At 45.4% G+C, this 20,591-nt stretch overlaps 1 protein-coding gene across 1 annotated transcript in view; it reads left to right on the top strand.

Moving 5' to 3' along the window:
* Positions 1-20,591, top strand: part of LOC307022815 (scavenger receptor cysteine-rich type 1 protein M130-like) — a 46,430-nt gene that overhangs the window by 15,595 nt on the left and 10,244 nt on the right. Inside the window, exons 2-7 of the mRNA XM_079655707.1 lie at positions 1,627-1,659; positions 4,380-4,667; positions 5,851-6,171; positions 6,256-6,546; positions 14,397-14,708; positions 14,793-15,086. Of these exons, the coding sequence (XP_079511833.1) occupies positions 1,627-1,659; positions 4,380-4,667; positions 5,851-6,171; positions 6,256-6,546; positions 14,397-14,708; positions 14,793-15,086 (1,539 nt within the window). The remainder of the gene's footprint in view (positions 1-1,626; positions 1,660-4,379; positions 4,668-5,850; positions 6,172-6,255; positions 6,547-14,396; positions 14,709-14,792; positions 15,087-20,591) is intronic.

Raw genomic sequence — 20,591 nt, 5'->3', positions numbered from 1 at the left:
GTCAGGGTCCCGGTCGTCACTTTCCAACACAAGGGGGGCCCTTTAGCGTGGAGTTTCAACTATCCATTGGCTTGCATAGAGCTCCCCGAACGTTGGTAATAGAGGAGTTGGGATCGCGGCAAAATGCTCTCCTCAGATCCATTCTCACAGCGTTTATCAACCTTTTTCTTACTCAACATCAAGCCACACTTATTGTTTTCACTTCTTTATTATAATTGAATAATGTAGGACTTTCTTTGCCATCAGTTATGGGGAGAGTAGGGGCTCAGAAAACTGCCATCTGTATTATTTCATAGTTTTTCCTTCTAATTTTGTATTCTTTTCTAAACCACACACTGTTATTTACTCAATAATAACACATCATTATCCTTGTGTTTACAAACCTCTGCTTAAAAATACTAAAATCACAGCCCATTAATTTGGCATGTGTTTCATGCTGTGCAAAGAAAAAGCAACCTCTGAATCCAGAGATCTTACCATGACTCGCTCATGCATGCATGTGCACGGTGTGGCATGGTATGGACACAAGATGTGTGCAAATGTGTTTAGTTTCCTATCCATGTGAACATGGTTTAACTCAAAATGATTTAACCTCACCTCCTCTAGGGGGGTCTGGGGGCATGCTCCCCCGGGAAGATTTTTTTTTTTTTAAATATTGAAGTTAAAAGCATCAATCTGGTGCACTCAGAGCAACATGAAGAGATCTATGGATCCATCTCTCAACACCAGATGAAACAGAACTGTAAGCACATTTTATTTTTCTTTATGGATATTTTACAAATCACTCTCCTTTCAAACTGAATTCTTGTTTATTAATAACAACTTTTTTTACTGTCATATAGTATTTTATACCTGTTTACTTTGTTCTCTTATTTTTTCTATAACTATAATGATCATATAAAGATGTGCCTTTACCTCAGTGGTTGGAGAAAAAGCTTCTTATATTCGTTAGCATAGCTAGCTAACCAGATGCTAATAACAACTAAGTTATTGACTGTATGATCAGTGTGACAGATGAACAGATCGCCACTGGGCTTTCAACTAAAGACACAGCCACGCACAAACTGCAGCATGTGTACGGCTCCTTGTGGGTACTGACATTTTTGAAGTCCCGGCCCGGAGTGGTGTTCTGGTGCTCTCCGGCAGCTCTAAACCATGGATGTATAATAAGAACTAAACCCGTGTCAGACGAGACATATACTACGTGATGACACGTTAGGCTCGTGTTGTGTTCAAGGACCCTGACATTGGCCAGGAAAAACAGGCACTTGCTTGTTTAATTATTTTGCGCTCTAGATTTCTTAATTGTTTTTCTTTTTGCGTGTGTTACCTCGAGGGCCGTATCAAATTGTCTCGAGGGCCGTATAAGGCCCGGGGGCCGGAGGTTCCCCACCCCTGCTGTAGAACATGTTTCAGTGTGATGATGGTGCACCATGACTCATTTGAACTGAAGGAGCATATTCTCTAAAGTGAACGGTTGCTTTAACTCTGAATATGTGACTTCTCTGTGTGAACGTGTTCTTCTCAGCTAGAGTGAACTGGTGAAATGACTCCAGAGTGAGTTCACTGATGTGTTCCTGAGATGATAGAAAACTCTGTTTACCTTATCTTCTGATTCCTCCTCAGGACTCCAGGCTGAAGGAGAACTCACCTCAACAGGTAACGTGCTCAGTTTATTCACTGTTAATATTTAAAGAGCATCTTGCAGGTTTTTATTTTTTCTACATTTATGCTTAAACTTGCTTGAAAATTACAATCAAAAAAGTGAATGTAGGATTTGATATGTTTTAGAGACATAAGGAATTCAGAGGGAAAGGAGCAATTTTGAGCTCTGCTCTTAAAAACGGCTTTTTTTTTAAGGTCATACGTTAAACGCGTCATATTACATCACGCAGGGTAAACATCTCCGCTCTCTGACCGCGGGTATAGTTAGTAGTTGCGTTGAGTTGAGCGGTTGTGTTTTAAGGAGCTGGTATTTTTCGGTAGTTTTACATTGTATTGATTTGTAATCATGGTGCAGTATTGTGTTTGTTCAGGTTGCACAAATACCAGCCTGTCAGGACATCGAGTCCACAGTAAAAAGGACCGGAGCTAACGTTCGTTCCTGGGTGCGTTGTGCATCCACCTCCCTGCAGCACATACTCTCCACAGCTTGATCAGGAAACCGTATTACTTCTCTCTCCCCCCCCCCTACGCTGCTCTCTCTCTCTCCCCCCCCCCCCTTCGCTGCTCTCTCTCTCTCCTCCGGTACACAGCACCGTAGTGTGGAGTTGCATTAGGTAACGCTGTGGTGGCTGTACTGCTCCACCGTCTCCTTTGTGTTCGTTTCCCCCTGTCTGTGTTGTTTGTGTGTGCGTGGTGGCTGTCACTCCTGGCTCCCGGCTCAACCTCCACTCACCTGCTGCAATCAGCTGTGCACCCTCCCCGACTACACACCTGCTTTCCATCAAGCCATTTACAACGGCATATCAACGGAGGCTCCACAACCTTTCTCCGCCAGATCGTCAAGTATCAGCCGTATCTCTCTCTCTCCTCCGGTACACAGCACCGTAGTGGGGAGTTGCATTAGGTAACGCGAGATACGGCTGATACTTGCGCATTCGTTTCTGTTATGGATCAGTATCAACAGTCCTGCCAGTAACGTTACTATATTATCAATACTACTTTAGTTATAGCCTGATATATGATAGCTAACTTCACAATGTTGTGATGTGACGTTAGCTAACATTCTGTAGCTAACGCCGGTCACTCACCAAGATAGCTGCCCAGTTCTCCACTGGTTCTCCACACACCACAGCTCCATTTCTCTCCCATGGCCGTTATTTCTTCTAATCCTTGGCTGCTCCTGGTCTCTTGGACGCCTAGCAGGCTCATAATTATAAGGTTGTGGTCCGTCACATGCATTCCAATATTCATGTTCAACTTCTTCTGTGTCGAAACTAGCATTGGGATCCATGTTTATTAATACGTTACACCGGCCGCTCTCCCCCTTGTTTCCCCCGTGTTACGTCACACGCGGGAGGTCACGTGCCGAGGCTTTTTTATGCGGAAGTGAACATTTCTTACAAAACTATTTTAAATCGTATCATTTCTGACTTTTTGCCGTCTGTGAGGAAAAGAAATGGGGCTCAGAGCCTCAGAATACTGAAATCTGTATTTTTAAAATGTTTTTTTCCTTCTAATTTGTTATTCTTTTCAAAATAACACACTGTTATTTACTCACCAATAACACACAATTATCCTTGCTTTTATTTATTGGTTTGATTCCATAATCTCTGGCTTTTTTGGCGTCCTTCAGGAACTGAATTTCAATATAAAAATAACCGGAAACAGACGTAGGCATTTCGAGCGATTACCCAAGATCCTCAGCTATGGTTTAAGCTCGCTGATTGGATGTTTTAGCCGCAATGCATGCTGGGATTTGGTGTTTATATGATATGACATTTTAAAAGAATAAAAGAATACTTAATTCCGAGTGTTCTTGCTTTTCTCTTTGAAAGTCATCACATAACGGCATTGTAATACACGGTTCGGCTGCATTACATATTACAGATCTGCCGTAGTTCTCTATTTATAGAGCCCTGATGAGAAGACTTCTAGACAAACAGGAAGAACTGCCGCCGAAACTGAAAACTTAACGTGGATCATAAATATATCAACAATTAAACAACATCTTACATTTTTCTTTTCACACAATACGTCTCCTCGCAGTATCAACACTAATTCGGCTGAGTTTTATATTTGATCTAATTCATAGATAGGTTATATTTACACCATAACGGTGCACAGCTGATAGAAAAGGACTTCTAGTTTTTAAAGATATTACTGATTTTCTTTGAATATAAGAATGTAAATACTGAGTCTGAAATAGTATATCAATATGCTGTAAAATGATGTGAAAACATGAATAAAACTACACATCTTCAGATGTTGTACATACATAAGTGTCCTACACTAATAATACAAAGTTATTATAGCTGTGTGTACCTTGTGTGCACCGCCTAGTGGTTAAAGCACGTTATTGAATTATTTTTGGATGAGAGTACCCATAGAGTCCAGTAGAGGGTGGAGCCTGTGAGAGATATAACAGAGGTTCATCATTAAAGTGTTGTTTTATTAATAATATGAACCTGCCAAGTAACCTCAAACTAATTTTGTTGAATCCATGTGATGTAGTATAATAAAACCATATACTCCAGTAATTCAAACCTGTTCTTACAGTACTTGAGTATATGTACTTAGTTACTTCCCACCACTGGTTTATAGAGAGCTGGAGGTAATGATCTGATTATCACTCAGAAGTATTAATAGTATAAATGATTAGTTATTAAAATCTGCTAAAATCAATGAAGGCACATCACTCTCTTGTTTCTCTGCAGAGACTGGTGTTCAGCTGGTGGGAGGAGAGAGTCGCTGTGCAGGAGACCTGGAGGTGGAACATCAGGGAGAATGGAGACCAGTGGGGAGCTTTCTCTGGACCCTGAAGGATGCAGCTGTCGTCTGCAGAGAGCTGGACTGTGGCTCTGCTGTTTCTGTGGGACGGAGAGTGGAGTCCTCAGAGAGATCTGCGTGGAGGATCAGACCTTACTGTGTTCAGTCTGGATCTGCTCTGAGGGAGTGTGCAGCTTCAGATTCTTCTCAACACATCCTGAATCTCACCTGCTCAGGTAAACCCATCAGTGACATCATCAGTGACATCATCAGTGACATCATCGATGACGTTTTCATTTCTTGTTTTCATTTTCTTGTTTTTACAATTAAAAAATACACAAACCCAAATAACAAATGATATACATTGTATGAAGCAGCCGGGCGTAGTGGGTGGGCCAACTGGGTCTATAGGCCCACCCACTCATTCATCAAAAATGAGAGAAAATATAGTTTACCGGATCTTTATTTTTGATTATCAAATAATAGTAATAATAATTAAATAATAGCAAAAATAAGTTTCCCTTTAAAAAATGCATACATTTAGAAGCATTATTTATTGACATAATCAGGCTTCTGTTGTGTGAGATGTTCTATCCAATAACAACAGGGCAGCGTAAAATGGCCTGTTGTGATTGGCCTACAGCTCTCATAGTCGCAGCGCGGCGCAAACACAACGTAGGACGTCCCGCAGACCCCGCAGAGGAAGGAGGAACATATAGCACTCATTTACAGAGTCCCAAGAATCCATGTTCAGAGTTTAAAAAGAGTGAGAGGGGAGAGAGCCACCATCCTCACAGCAGGGGCCGTCTCACTCCACATTCTGCCTCTCTGCTTTCTGTGTCCCTAAAGTGTATCAATGGAATGTGAACCCAAAGAAATGAACAAGCAGTTTTACATTTCATTCCACTCCTTGCAGCCTGGAGCACGGCTGATATGAAGAGTCATGAAACCCACCGGGTTATTTGGAGCCTCCTCCTCTAGAACGATACCTTTCACCATTTAATGGAAAACACCAGATCAAAATACAAACAGCTTGAATTCAATGATGACGCCATGTTTGAAGAATAACGTGTTTACAAACATCAGTCAGATAACATGTGAAACACACATGTGAGAGTAAAGAGTGAAACCTTTTGAAAGTGTGTGAGAGCAGAGGTGGAGCTGAGCAGAAGGAGCAGAGGGTCTGCAGAGGAGGAGGTTCTGTTGAAGACACAGGGGAAGGGTTCACTAATGGAGACCACTTGCTAGAGGGTCTCAGGTGTAGGTGTGAGGGTACCTGCAGTCTGTGTTCTTATCAACATGTGTTCTGTTGTTCATCATCAACTCATGTTGGAACTGAGTCCAGTTTGAATCTGAAATATAGTTTCATCTCTTTGATGGTGTGTCTTTGACCTCTGTTTGATCTTCTGTCCTCTGCAGACTCTGTCAGGCTGCTGGGGGGGACTGGTCTGTGCTCAGGCAGACTGGAGGTGAACTCTGACCCGTCTAACCCGTCTAACCCGTCCTGGTCCTCAGTGTGTGAGGCTGACTTTGACCAGCAGGATGCTCAGGTGGTCTGCAGGCAGCTGGGCTGTGGGGCTCCTTCAGTCCTCCAGGGGGCGCTCTATGGAGAAGGGGAGGCTCCAATGGGGACCAAAGAGTTCCAGTGTGGAGGCCATGAGTCTGCTCTCCTGGACTGTAGCTCAGCCTCAGAGAGAAACACCTGCTCACCTGGCACAGCTGTTAGCCTCACCTGCTCAGGTAGAGAGGAGCTGTGATTGGTTCATTCTGTTCTCATCAAACTCTCTTTATTCTCTCTCTGATCTCTCTCTTGTTTCTCTGCAGAGACTGGTGTTCAGCTGGTGGGAGGAGAGAGTCGCTGTGCAGGAGACCTGGAGCTGGAACATCAGGGAGAATGGAGACCAGTGGAGGGCTTTCACTCTCTCTGGACAATGAAGACAGCAGGTGTTCTCTGCAGAGAGCTGGACTGTGGCTCTGCTGTTTCTTTGGGAGAGAGAAAGTCCTCAAAGAGACCTGTGTGGGTGATCAGATCTAACTGTGTTCAGTCTGGATCTGCTCTGAGGGAGTGTGCAGCACCATCTTCCTCTGACTACATCCTGACTCTCACCTGCTCAGGTAAGCCCATCAGTGACATCATCAGTGACATTTTCATTTATTGTTTTGATTTTCTTGTTTTTACAATTTAAAAATACACAAACCCAAATAACAAATGATGAACAGTGTATGAAGCAGCTGGGCGTAGTGGGTGAGCTACTGGGTCTATAGGCCCAGTAGCTCACCCACTCATTCATCAAAAATGACTTAGAGAAAATATAGTTAACCGGATCTTTATTTTTGATCATTAAAATGAGCTAGAGAATGCAATTCCTGAAGAAATTGCTAGTGGGAATGCTTTATGCTGAAAAGCTGACGCTAAACTGCTATGCTGAAATGTAATGTGTAAGAAGAAAGTGAAGAATTAGATTGAAATGATACATGAACACTGGGGGCTTGAATGTGTGATGAGAGAAGAAAAGAAAGTAAAAAGGCTTGGAAAAGCAGCAGAATATTTGAACTGCAAACTTTTGAACTAACTTGATGGCGAATGATCTGTCACCATGCCAACGGCATTTGATGACGTCCCATGATACGCTTAGATGTGTTGATGGCTGCATCGTTACCAAACCTGTGAAGTTCTGGGCTGTTATGAGTATTTTCACTGAAGTCATGAGAAAACCGTGTTCCATGGTGAGCATTGTGTTGCCATGGCAATGGCATGTCTCGTAGATGTCTTCACGGCTGGACTGTTAGTACACATGTGAAGTTTGAGCACTTTTTGAACATTTTCATAGGAGTTATAGCAACATCATGTTTTATGGCGAGGGATGCGTTTCCATGGAAACGGCATATGATGAAAAACCATAATTGACGTAGAGCTGTTGAGGCATGGACCGGTGATATACAAGCAAAGTTTGGGGGACGATCGGACCGTGTCCATTGGACTTACAGCGACATCGTGTTTCATGGCGAATGGTCTGTCGCCATGGCAACAGCATTTGATGACACCCCATAATACACTTAGATGCGTTGATGGCTACATCGTTACCAAACCTGTGAAGTTCTGGGCTGTTTGGAGTATTTTCACTGAAGTTATGAGAAAACCGTGTTTCAAGGCGAGCATTGTGTTGCCATGGCAGCGGCATTTGAAGAAATCTCAAAACTGTCCCGTAGATCAGGGGTTCCCAACCTTTATTGTGCCAAGGACCGGCAGATACATTAAAAAAAATGTGCGGACCGGTTGTCAATTTTAACTGATTTGAATATTTACTCACCAGCAGGTGGCAACAGAGGCTAATTGTATTTAACAGCCTGAAGAAATACCAATATGCATCCAAAACATAACAACGTTTAAAACCAGGATACAATTAAAACAAAAAATTAGGACGCCTTACAAATATTAATATAATATATAATATAGCCTAATATAGGTGGCAACAGTGGCTAATTGTATGTAACAGCCTGAACAAATAATAGAATAATATGCATTCAAAACATATTAACACAGTTTAAAACCAGGATACAATTAAAACAAATTAGGACCACTGTACACATATTGATATAACTGAAATGTCAGGGAGACCCCTGGGCTTGTTTGCCAGCCATAATAACGTCATACCGGGGCGTTCGTTCCGGTGCACTCCGACAGTATTTAGCACTACATCGAGATTAAGATTAAACTAACTTCTTTTGGGAACACCCACATGGAGTTTTGATGTGTGTAAATTACTGTTCATGGTAATTTGAAAACAAATGCCGTTGTTGGACACACACAAACACACAGAACACACACACACACAGCAGAGCTGAGCAGAGCACACACACACACACACACACACACACACACACACACACACACACACACACACACACACACACACACACACACACACACACACACACACACACACACACACACACACACACACACACACACACACACACACACACACAGTGACGTGCGGTCACGTTCATGGCTGGTGAGGCACTGACTCTTTCAGTCAGATTTACAAATATTATATTTTGACTTTAATCGAAAAGTCCAGTTATTTTTCAAAAGCTTTTTTAGTCTGATGCTTCGATTCATTTTAAACAGACAAAAGGATACCCAAAATCTAAATATTGGATTTTTCTTTCTTAGTAAAATGATCCCATTTTCATTACAATTGTGGTCTCACCTTGTCTTGAAGATGAAGTCCATGCTCTCCTTCTGGACAACAATCTCTATTAGTTTTTTGTAAAAGTCCTCCTTATCTCTCTAGTTTCAAAACAAAAGTCTAGTTTGTTGTTTGTGTCTATCCGTCTCTGCGTAGAATAACAGTAGCAACAAGAACCTGTGGGCTCACGTGCGCCCCCTTCAGTGCGGCAGAGGTTATGGCTGCCTCTCCATGTGCTTTTTTCATTGCCGTTATATGATGAGACCAGCGGTCCTAAATATCATATACGTGAAATAAGTTATTTAGAGACTATGGATGGATCTTTGGCAGTTTAACTAAAGGTGTGCGGCTGCTGCCGTGAGGAAATATCTGCCTGAAATTACAATGGGCTTTAATGGAGGAATGATTAAAGTTTTTGTCACTTCATGCCCTCAAGAGGCACTTTGTTTAATTATTTTTTGCTTAATTATTTGTCATTTTTCAAGCTACGAGATGTTGTCCTACGTTTGTCATGAAAAATTATGAAGGCAAATTTCAAACTGTCCTCCACTCTAACTCTGACATCACGTACTCTGCCTTAATGGGCTGTGCAATGTTAAAGTTAAAATGTAAAAGATTTGATGAATTATGGGCTATATCTCGGGAATTATGGAAGTTATGAATGAAAAAAGTAATAGCCATCGATTCCCGACCGAGCTGAACGTTTTGATGTTTGAACGGAGTTTCTGCGATGTTCAATGTGGGAGCAGAAGAGGGCCAAAATAACAGGCGGAATAATAAATAATTGTGTGCGTAGAAGAACAGATAGATAAATAATAAAATAGTAGCAAAAATAATTTTCCCTTTAAAAATGTATACAATTAGAAGCATTATTTAATCAGGTAATCAGGCTTCTGTTGTGTGAGATGTTCTATCCCATAGTTCAGTAACAGGCGGACCGCGGTCCGGGTCCGGACCCAGACGCCGACCAATACTGACCCCGGACCTATAATCAATACATGAATAGATTTCAATTGTAACCTCAGCCTGCAGGGGGCGAAAGAGACGAGTGAGCGATACAGGGAGAGAAACACAGAAGAAGAGACAAGAGAGCGAGAGACTGTGGCCGTTTCTCAGTCTCGAGGAAACTGGCTTCCAAGCCAATATTTCAAGGATGCTACGTCATCGAGTGCCGGCGAAGGACTGTTCCAATCTCCAGTATACTTGGAATTCCACCGAGGCCGCGTCCTTGGTTTGGGGGAAATTTTGAGGCTACACATGGGTAGACTTCGCGTCCTTCAAATCCCCACAATGCTTTGCGCACGGACCAATTTCCCCAAATCTGTGGCGGAAAATGTAAGGCGCCCCATATGACGCAGACCTGCACACTTGCTCGCCTGTTCTACTCTTCGTTTTCCGAATGCCAGGAAGGATTCTTGCCTAGCTTCTGAAGGAAGTGACTCGGAAGACATGTGCCACCAAGCAAGCATGCTCGCGATTGAGTGGCCCAATTCCAAACCTCACCCTACCCACTCCCCCTCCGTGATGGAGTGAACTCCGTCTGTAGTCTCTCTCTCAGCTCAACGAGGCTCCTCCTTTCAGATGGAGGGAGTAAATACAGCAGGAGGCTTTGGGACGAACTCCCCTCTCTCTCCGGCAGAAACAGGAAATGCCGTAATACGTAACAACGGTCTCAAATCAGCATCTCTTGGGTAAAAATAAAAATGTTGTTATCAAATCTGATGTTTATAAGCTGCTTAGTTTTTGCAACAGTCTGTATACAACTCTTTTTCTGTTTTGTTGACTAAAAATGAGTAAATGATCCTAAACTGAAAAACAATACGAGTTCACCGTGAAGTGAAATTAATTCATGTCCTTCATGTTGTGCAGTTTACACTAAATGTTTCCACGGAATTGTTTGTAAACAGCTTGTTTCATGACGCAGCAGGTGGAGTCAGGAGGAGTCAGGTGGAGTCAGGTGGAGTCAGGAGGAGTCAGGAGGAGTCAGGAGGAGTCAGGTGGAGTCAGGTGGAGGCAGGAGGAGTCAGGTGGAGGCAGGTGGAGTCAGGTGGAGTCAGGAGGAGTCAGGTGGAGGCAGGAGGAGTCAGGTGGAGTCAGGTGGAGTCAGGAGGAGTCAGGAGGAGTCAGGTGGAGTCAGGTGGAGTCAGGAGGAGTCAGGAGGAGTCAGGAGGAGTCAGGTGGAGTCAGGAGGAGTCAGGAGGAGTCAGGAGGAGTCAGGTGGAGTCAGGAGGAGTCAGGAGGAGTCAGGTGGAGTCAGGAGGAGTCAGGAGGAGTCAGGAGGAGTCAGGTGGAGTCAGGAGGAGTCAGGTGGAGTCAGGAGGAGTCAGGAGGAGTCAGGTGGAGTCAGGAGGAGTCAGGAGGAGTCAGGAGGAGTCAGGTGGAGTCAGGAGGAGTCAGGTGGAGTCAGGAGGAGGCAGGAGGAGTCAGGTGGAGGCAGGTGGAGTCAGGTGGAGTCAGGAGGAGTCAGGTGGAGGCAGGAGGAGTCAGGTGGAGTCAGGTGGAGTCAGGAGGAGTCAGGAGGAGTCAGGTGGAGTCAGGAGGAGTCAGGAGGAGTCAGGAGGAGTCAGGTGGAGTCAGGAGGAGTCAGGTGGAGTCAGGAGGAGTCAGGTGGAGTCAGGAGGAGTCAGGTGGAGTCAGGAGGAGTCAGGTGGAGTCAGGTGGAGTCAGGAGGAGTCAGGAGGAGTCAGGAGGAGTCAGGTGGAGTCAGGAGGAGTCAGGTGGAGTCAGGTGGAGTCAGGAGGAGTCAGGAGGAGTCAGGTGGAATCAGGAGGAGTCAGGAGGAGTCAGGAGGAGTCAGGTGGAGTCAGGAGGAGTCAGGAGGAGTCAAGTGGAGGCTGGAGGAGTCAGGAGGAGTCAGGTGGAGTCAGGAGGAGTCAGGAGGAGTCAGGTTGAGTCAGGTGGAGTCAGGAGGAGTCAGGTGGAGTCAGGTGGAGTCAGGAGGAGTCAGGAGGAGGCAGGTGGAGGCACGTGGAGTCAGGAGGAGTCAAGTGGAGGCAGGAGGAGTCAGGAGGAGTCAGGTGGAGTCAGGAGGAGTCAGGTGGAGTCAGGTGGAGTCAGGAGGAGTCAGGTGGAGTCAGGAGGAGTCAGGAGGAGGCAGGTGGAGGCACGTGGAGTCAGGAGGAGTCAAGTGGAGGCAGGAGGAGTCAGGTGGAGTCAGGAGGAGTCAGGTGGAGTCAGGTGGAGTCAGGTGGAGTCAGGAGGAGTCAGGTGGAGTCAGGTGGAGTCAGGTGGAGTCAGGTGGAGTCAGGAGGAGTCAGGTGGAGTCAGGAGGAGTCAGGTGGAGTCAGGAGGAGTCAGGTGGCGTCAGGTGGAGTCAGGAGGATTCAAGTGGAGGCAGGAGGAGTCAGGAGGAGTCAGGTGGAGTCAGGAGGAGTCAGGTGGAGTCAGGTGGAGTCAGGAGGAGTCAGGAGGAATCAGGAGGAGTCAGGAGGAGTCAGGTGGAGTCAGGAGGAGTCAGGTGGAGTCAGGTGGAGTCAGGAGGAGTCAGGAGGAGTCAGGAGGAGTCAGGTGGAGTCAGGAGGAGTCAGGTGGAGTCAGGAGGAGTCAGGAGGAGTCAGGAGGAGTCAGGTGGAGTCAGGAGGAGTCAGGTGGAGGCAGGAGGAGTCAGGAGGAGTCAAGTGGAGGCAGGAGGAGTCAGGAGGAGTCAGGTGGAGTCAGGTGGAGTCAGGTGGAGTCAGGAGGAGTCAGGTGGAGTCAGGTGGAGTCAGGTGGAGTCAGGAGGAGTCAGGTGGAGTCAGGAGGAGTCAGGTGGAGGCAGGAGGAGTCAGGAGGAGTCAAGTGGAGGCAGGAGGAGTCAGGAGGAGTCAGGTGGAGTCAGGTGGAGTCAGGTGGAGTCAGGAGGAGTCAGGAGGAGTCAGGTGGAGTCAGGAGGAGTCAGGTGGAGTCAGGTGGAGTCAGGTGGAGTCAGGAGGAGTCAGGTGGAGTCAGGAGGAGTCAGGTGGAGTCAGGAGGAGTCAGGTGGAGTCAGGAGGAGACAGGAGGAGTCAGGTGGAGTCAGGTGGAGTCAGGTGGAGTCAGGTGGAGTCAAGTGGAGGCAGGAGGAGTCAGGTGGAGGCACGTGGAGTCAGGAGGAGTCAAGTGGAGGCAGGAGGAGTCAGGAGGAGTCAGGTGGAGTCAGGTGGAGTCAGGTGGAGTCAGGAGGAGTCAGGTGGAGTCAGGTGGAGTCAGGTGGAGTCAGGTGGAGTCAAGTGGAGGCAGGAGGAGTCAGGTGGAGGCACGTGGAGTCAGGAGGAGTCAAGTGGAGGCAGGAGGAGTCAGGAGGAGTCAGGTGGAGTCAGGAGGAGTCAGGTGGAGTCAGGTGGAGTCAGGTGGAGTCAGGTGGAGTCAGGAGGAGTCAGGTGGAGTCAGGTGGAGTCAGGTGGAGTCAGGAGGAGTCAGGTGGAGTCAGGAGGAGTCAGGTGGAGTCAGGAGGAGTCAGGTGGCGTCAGGTGGAGTCAGGAGGATTCAAGTGGAGGCAGGAGGAGTCAGGAGGAGTCAGGTGGAGTCAGGTGGAGTCAGGAGGAGTCAGGAGGAGTCAGGAGGAGTCAGGAGGAGTCAGGTGGAGTCAGGAGGAGTCAGGTGGAGTCAGGAGGAGTCAGGTGGAGTCAGGAGGAATCAGGAGGAGTCAGGAGGAGTCAGGTGGAGTCAGGTGGAGTCAGGAGGAGTCAGGTGGAGTCAGGAGGAATCAGGAGGAGTCAGGAGGAGTCAGGTGGAGTCAGGAGGAGTCAGGAGGAGTCAGGAGGAGTCAGGAGGAGGCAGGAGGAGTCAGGTGGAGTCAGGAGGAGTCAGGTGGAGTCAGGAGGAGTCAGGTGGAGTCAGGAGGAGGCAGGAGGAGTCAGGTGGAGTCAGGAGGAGTCAGGTGGAGTCAGGAGGAGTCAGGTGGAGTCAGGAGGAGTCAGGAGGAGGCAGGAGGAGTCAGGTGGAGTCAGGAGGAGTCAGGTGGAGTCAGGAGGAATCAGGAGGAGTCAGGAGGAGTCAGGTGGAGTCAGGAGGAGTCAGGAGGAGTCAGGAGGAGGCAGGAGGAGTCAGGTGGAGTCAGGAGGAGTCAGGTGGAGTCAGGTGGAGTCAGGTGGAGTCAGGAGGAGGCAGGAGGAGTCAGGTGGAGTCAGGAGGAGTCAGCTGTCACCTTGATTCCAATGTCAGATACCTGTATTTGCCTAACTGAATTGGTTTAAAGAGAGAAAACATTTTGACTAAAAGTTGACTAAAACCTGTCGCAGTCCATATTTTGTTTTGTTTTATTTATTTATTTATTGTTTTGTCTTTGTTTTTTATCCTGTCGGACTCAAATCACACTGTTGTCATCCTAACTTGTTTGCCAACTGCTATTGCGTTGTCTGTCTGGCTGTTTGTTGATAAAAAACTAAGAAAAAAAAATAAATGAACGCGCAGTGCTGTTACGTGTACGCAAATTGACGTGTTTGATGTGAACGAGCATTTTGGGGGGCATGGTTAAAGTTGCGCATGGGCTATGAGCGCACATACGGGTACTTCTCAGGCATGCTGGGTAATCTGTGACGTTTTGCTCTCTCCAAAGTTGGGCCATTTTATCATCATGCGCCAATGAGCAGCTCTCATAGGAATGAATGAGGCCCCGCCTCCCACGCTGTATCCAGTTCTTATTATACATCCATGTTCCAAACCAACGAGTGTGGAGGGGGAGCGGGCTATCAAGCCCTCCGTCAGGAAACATGCTATTTACAAGTAGTTCCAGCAAACATCCACTGATAAACTGCGATGTTAACAACCTCATGATAACCTCATAAGATCTGTTTGATCTTCTGTCCTCTGCAGACTCTGTCAGGCTGCTGGGGGGGACTGGTCTGTGCTCAGGCAGACTGGAGGTGAACTCTAACCCGTCTAACCCGTCCTGGTCCTCAGTGTGTGAGGCTGACTTTGACCAGCAGGATGCTCAGGTGGTCTGCAGGCAGCTGGGCTGTGGGGCTCCTTCAGTCCTCCAGGGGGCGCTCTATGGAGAAGGGGAGGCTCCAATGGGGACCAAAGAGTTCCAGTGTGGAGGCCATGAGTCTGCTCTCCTGGACTGTAGCTCAGCCTCAGAGAGAAACACCTGCTCACCTGGCACAGCTGTTAGCCTCACCTGCTCAGGTAGAGAGGAGCTGTGATTGGTTCATTCTGTTCTCATCAAACTCTCTTTATTCTCTCTCTGATCTCTCTCTTGTTTCTCTCCAGAGCCTCGTGAGGTCAGACTGGTGGGAGGAGAGAGTCGCTGTGCAGGAGACCTGGAGGTGGAGCTTCAGGGAGAATGGAGACCAGTGGAGGGCTTTCACTCTCTCTGGACCCTGAAGGCAGCAGGTGTTTTCTGCAGAGAGCTGGACTGTGGCTCTGCTGTTTCTGTGGGAGAGAGAAAGTCCTCATGGAGACCTGTGTGGTGGATCATCTCTGACTGTGTTCAGTTTGGATCTGCTCTGAGGGAGTGTACAGCATCATATTCCTCTGACTACATCCTGAATCTCACCTGCTCAGGTAAACTTATCAATTACATTACATTACATTTAGCTGAGGCTTTTATCCAAAGCGACTTACAATAAGTGCATTCGACCAACAAGATAAACAAACAAAACAGACAAACTAGAAGAAAACAGAATCATATAAGTACATCAGGTTTCATAGAGCCAAACATTTCAAGTGCTACTCAACTGGCTTTAGATAAGCCAGTCCTTTATTAGTATATAAGTGCTTTGTTAGTTATTCTATCTCTGGAAGTGAAGTCCAAAGAGATGAGTTTTCAGTCTGAAGAAGATGTGTAAGCTTTCTGCTGTCCTGATTTCAATGGGGAGCTCATTCCACCATTTTGGAGCCAGGATAGCAAACCCACGTGTTTCTGCTGATGGGAACTTGGGTCCCCCTCGCAGTGCGGGTGCAGCGAGCTGTTTGGCTGATGCAGAGCGGAGTGCACGTGCTGGGGTGTACGGTTTAACCATGTCCTGGATGTAGGAAGGGCCAGATCCATTCACAGCATGGTACGCAAGTACCAGAGTCTTGAAGTGGATTCTAGCAGTTACTGGAAGCCAGTGAAGGGAGCGGAGGAGCGGTGTGGTGTGGGAACATTTAGGAAGGTTGAAGACCAGACGAGCCGCTGCATTCTGGATGAGCTGCAGAGGTCGGAGGGCACATGCAGGTAGACCAGCCAGGAGGGAGTTGCAGTAGTCTAGGTGAGAGATGACGAGAGCCTGGACCAGAACCTGCGACTCTTATTAATATCTAATAATAAAATAATACATTTCAATAACATGCTTTAACCACCAGGTGTCCCTTTCTATCAGCTGTGCACCGTTATGCTGTAAATATACCAATTGGATCAAATATAAAAGTCAGCCGAATTAGTGTTGATCCTGTAAGGAGACGTATTGTGTGAAAAGAAATATAAGATGTTGTTTGATTGCTGATATATTTATGATCCACGTCACGTTTTCAGTGTTGGCGGCAGTTCCTCATGTTTGTCTAGAAGTCTTCTCATCAGGGCTCTATAAATAGAGAACTACGGCAGATATGTAATATGTAATGCAGCCAGGGTCGGCTCCAGAACAAATCGAATGGGGGGGCAATAATTTACCACGGGGGGGCACACACATGCTGTAAAGTCTCTTGTCTCTCACACACACAGCACTGCACGCTTCATTAAGCCAAGTCACTCACTCACTCACTCACTCACTCACTCACTCACTCACTCACTCACTCACTCACACACACACACACACACACACACACACACACACACACACACACACACACACACACACACACACACACACACACACACACACACACACACACACACACACACACACACACACACCTGAAAGTGTGTTATGTAGCACCCTCTGTTGTTGTTACCTATTTCCGCCAGCGGGTCATATTGACTGTATCAGGGGTTTCGCACCTGAGCGGCTGCAGGGGGGCGTTGAAAGGGGATGAGTATGTCTAGCTCTCGGAGGGATGGTGTGTGAAGCGGTCGCTGGAGGTCACACGCAGACCATCCCTTGGCGCAGAAGGCCGGGGGTGTGTAAACTCCAGAGGAGGGCCGCTTTCACTCTGTACAAATCTGTCGTCGGGATGGTTTACTGAGGGTACTAGTAATTAGGAATAGTAAGTATATAAATGTTGTTTTGGATACTTTACACATAAAAACACGTATTTGATTTTTAAAATAAGCTAAATACAACACATAGAGTTTAAATATACTCACTTTCCACAGGGAATGAATCATAGGGCCTAAAAAAGACTCTAGAATCTTTCCTATATCTTCATAAGAAAATAAAATCGTGAAAAAGGTTGTTTTAAATAGCTAGAAGAAAAATATGGAGCTTAACTTGAAGCTCCAAAAGTCCTTGAACCCTGTTCATCATAGACAACTAAACATATATATCTTATTTTAACCTTATGGTGTATTTACTTTAAAGAGTCCTCTCCTGCTGATGTTCAGGTGTATATCAGTATGTAGTGTCTGTACTTTAAAGAGTCCTCTCCTGCTGATGTTCAGGTGTATATCAGTATGTAGTGTCTGTACTTTAAAGAGTCCTCTCCTGCTGATGTTCAGGTGTATATCAGTATGTAGTGTCTGTACTTTAAAGAGTCCTCTCCTGCTGATGTTCAGGTGTATATCAGTATGTAGTGTCTCTACTTTAAAGAGTCCTCTCCTGCTGATGTTCAGGTGTATATCAGTATGTAGTGTCTGTACTTTAAAGAGTCCTCTCCTGCTGATGTTCAGGTGTATATCAGTATGTAGTGTCTCTACTTTAAAGAGTCCTCTCCTGCTGATGTTCAGGTGTATATCAGTATGTAGTGTCTCTACTTTAAAGAGTCCTCTCCTGCTGATGTTCAGGTGTATATCAGTATGTAGTGTCTGTACTTTAAAGAGTCCTCTCCTGCTGATGTTCAGGTGTATATCAGTATGTAGTGTCTCTACTTTAAAGAGTCCTCTCCTGCTGATGTTCAGGTGTATATCAGTATGTAGTGTCTCTACTTTAAAGAGTCCTCTCCTGCTGATGTTCAGGTGTATATCAGTATGTAGTGTCTGTACTTTAAAGAGTCCTCTCCTGCTGATGTTCAGGTGTATATCAGTATGTAGTGTCTCTACTTTAAAGAGTCCTCTCCTGCTGATGTTCAGGTGTATATCAGTATGTAGTGTCTCTACTTTAAAGAGTCCTCTCCTGCTGATGTTCAGGTGTATATCAGTATGTAGTGTCTGTACTTTAAAGAGTCCTCTCCTGCTGATGTTCAGGTGTATATCAGTATGTAGTGTCTCTACTTTAAAGAGTCCTCTCCTGCTGATGTTCAGGTGTATATCAGTATGTAGTGTCTCTACTTTAAAGAGTCCTCTCCTGCTGATGTTCAGGTGTATATCAGTATGTAGTGTCTCTACTTTAAAGAGTCCTCTCCTGCTGATGTTCAGGTGTATATCAGTCTGTAGTGTCTCTACTTTAAAGAGTCCTCTCCTGCTGATGTTCAGGTGTATATCAGTATGTAGTGTCTGTACTTTAAAGAGTCCTCTCCTGCTGATGTTCAGGTGTATATCAGTATGTAGTGTCTGTACTTTAAAGAGTCCTCTCCTGCTGATGTTCAGGTGTATATCAGTATGTAGTGTCTCTACTTTAAAGAGTCCTCTCCTGCTGATGTTCAGGTGTATATCAGTATGTAGTGTCTCTACTTTAAAGAGTCCTCTCCTGCTGATGTTCAGGTGTATATCAGTATGTAGTGTCTCTACTTTAAAGAGTCCTCTCCTGCTGATGTTCAGGTGTATATCAGTATGTAGTGTCTCTACTTTAAAGAGTCCTCTCCTGCTGATGTTCAGGTGTATATCAGTCTGTAGTGTCTATACTTTAAAGAGTCCTTTCCTAATGATGTTCAGGTGTATATCAGTATGTAGTGTCTCTACTTTAAAGAGTCCTCTCCTGCTGATGTTCAGGTGTATATCAGTATGTAGTGTCTCTACTTTAAAGAGTCCTCTCCTGCTGATGTTCAGGTGTATATCAGTATGTAGTGTCTCTACTTTAAAGAGTCCTCTCCTGCTGATGTTCAGGTGTACATCAGTATGTAGTGTCTCTACTTTAAAGAGTCCTCTCCTGCTGATGTTCAGGTGTATATCAGTATGTAGTGTCTCTACTTTAAAGAGTCTTCTCCTGCTGATGTTCAGGTGTATATCAGTATGTAGTGTCTGTACTTTAAAGAGTCCTCTCCTGCTGATGTTCAGGTGTATATCAGTATGTAGTGTCTGTACTTTAAAGAGTCCTCTCCTGCTGATGTTCAGGTGTATATCAGTATGTAGTGTCTCTACTTTAAAGAGTCCTCTCCTGCTGATGTTCAGGTGTATATCAGTATGTAGTTTCTCTACTTTAAAGAGTCCTCTCCTGCTGATGTTCAGGTGTATATCAGTATGTAGTGTCTCTACTTTAAAGAGTCCTCTCCTGCTGATGTTCAGGTGTATATCAGTCTGTAGTGTCTATACTTTAAAGAGTCCTTTCCTAATGATGTTCAGGTGTATATCAGTATGTAGTGTCTCTACTTTAAAGAGTCCTCTCCTGCTGATGTTCAGGTGTATATCAGTATGTAGTGTCTCTACTTTAAAGAGTCCTCTCCTGCTGATGTTCAGGTGTATATCAGTATGTAGTGTCTCTACTTTAAAGAGTCCTCTCCTGCTGATGTTCAGGTGTATATCAGTATGTAGTGTCTCTACTTTAAAGAGTCCTCTCCTGCTGATGTTCAGGTGTATATCAGTATGTAGTGTCTCTACTTTAAAGAGTCCTCTCCTGCTGATGTTCAGGTGTATATCAGTATGTAGTGTCTCTACTTTAAAGAGTCCTCTCCTGCTGATGTTCAGGTGTATATCAGTATGTAGTGTCTCTACTTTAAAGAGTCCTCTCCTGCTGATGTTCAGGTGTATATCAGTATGTAGTGTCTCTACTTTAAAGAGTCCTCTCCTGCTGATGTTCAGGTGTATATCAGTATGTAGTGTCTCTACTTTAAAGAGTCCTCTCCTGCTGATGTTCAGGTGTATATCAGTCTGTAGTGTCTCTACTTTAAAGAGTCCTCTCCTGCTGATGTTCAGGTGTATATCAGTATGTATTGTCTCTACTTTAAAGAGTCCTCTCCTGCTGATGTTCAGGTGTATATCAGTATGTAGTGTCTCTTCTTTAAAGAGTCCTCTCCTGCTGATGTTCAGGTGTATATCAGTATGTAGTTTCTCTACTTTAAAGAGTCCTCTCCTGCTGATGTTCAGGTGTATATCAGTATGTAGTGTCTCTACTTTAAAGAGTCCTCTCCTGCTGATGTTCAGGTTTATATCAGTATGTAGTGTCTCTACTTTAAAGAGTCCTCTCCTGCTGATGTTCAGGTGTATATCAGTATGTAGTGTCTCTACTTTAAAGAGTCCTCTCCTGCTGATGTTCAGGTGTATATCAGTATGTAGTGTCTCTACTTTAAAGAGTCCTCTCCTGCTGATGTTCAGGTGTATATCAGTATGTAGTGTCTCTACTTTAAAGAGTCCTCTCCTGCTGATGTTCAGGTGTATATCAGTATGTAGTGTCTCTACTTTAAAGAGTCCTCTCCTGCTGATGTTCAGGTGTATATCAGTATGTAGTCGTCTCTACTTTAAAGAGTCCTCTCCTGCTGATGTTCAGGTGTATATCAGTATGTAGTGTCTCTACTTTAAAGAGTCCTCTCCTGCTGATGTTCAGGTGTATATCAGTATGTATCGTCTCTACTTTAAAGAGTCCTCTCCTGCTGATGTTCAGGTGTATATCAGTATGTAGTGTCTCTTCTTTAAAGAGTCCTCTCCTGCTGATGTTCAGGTGTATATCAGTATGTAGCGTCTCTACTTTAAAGAGTCCTCTCCTGCTGATGTTCAGGTGTATATCAGTATGTAGTGTCTCTTCTTTAAAGAGTCCTCTCCTGCTGATGTTCAGGTGTATATCAGTATGTAGCGTCTCTACTTTAAAGAGTCCTCTCCTGCTGATGGTTCAGGTGTACCTA

The sequence above is a fragment of the Notothenia rossii genome (genome assembly GCF_949606895.1).
Source record: "Notothenia rossii genome assembly, chromosome: 10".
NCBI lineage: Eukaryota > Metazoa > Chordata > Actinopteri > Perciformes > Nototheniidae > Notothenia > Notothenia rossii.
The sequence above is the reverse complement of the archived record's forward strand: the minus strand, read 5'-3'. Positions and strand labels throughout refer to the sequence as shown.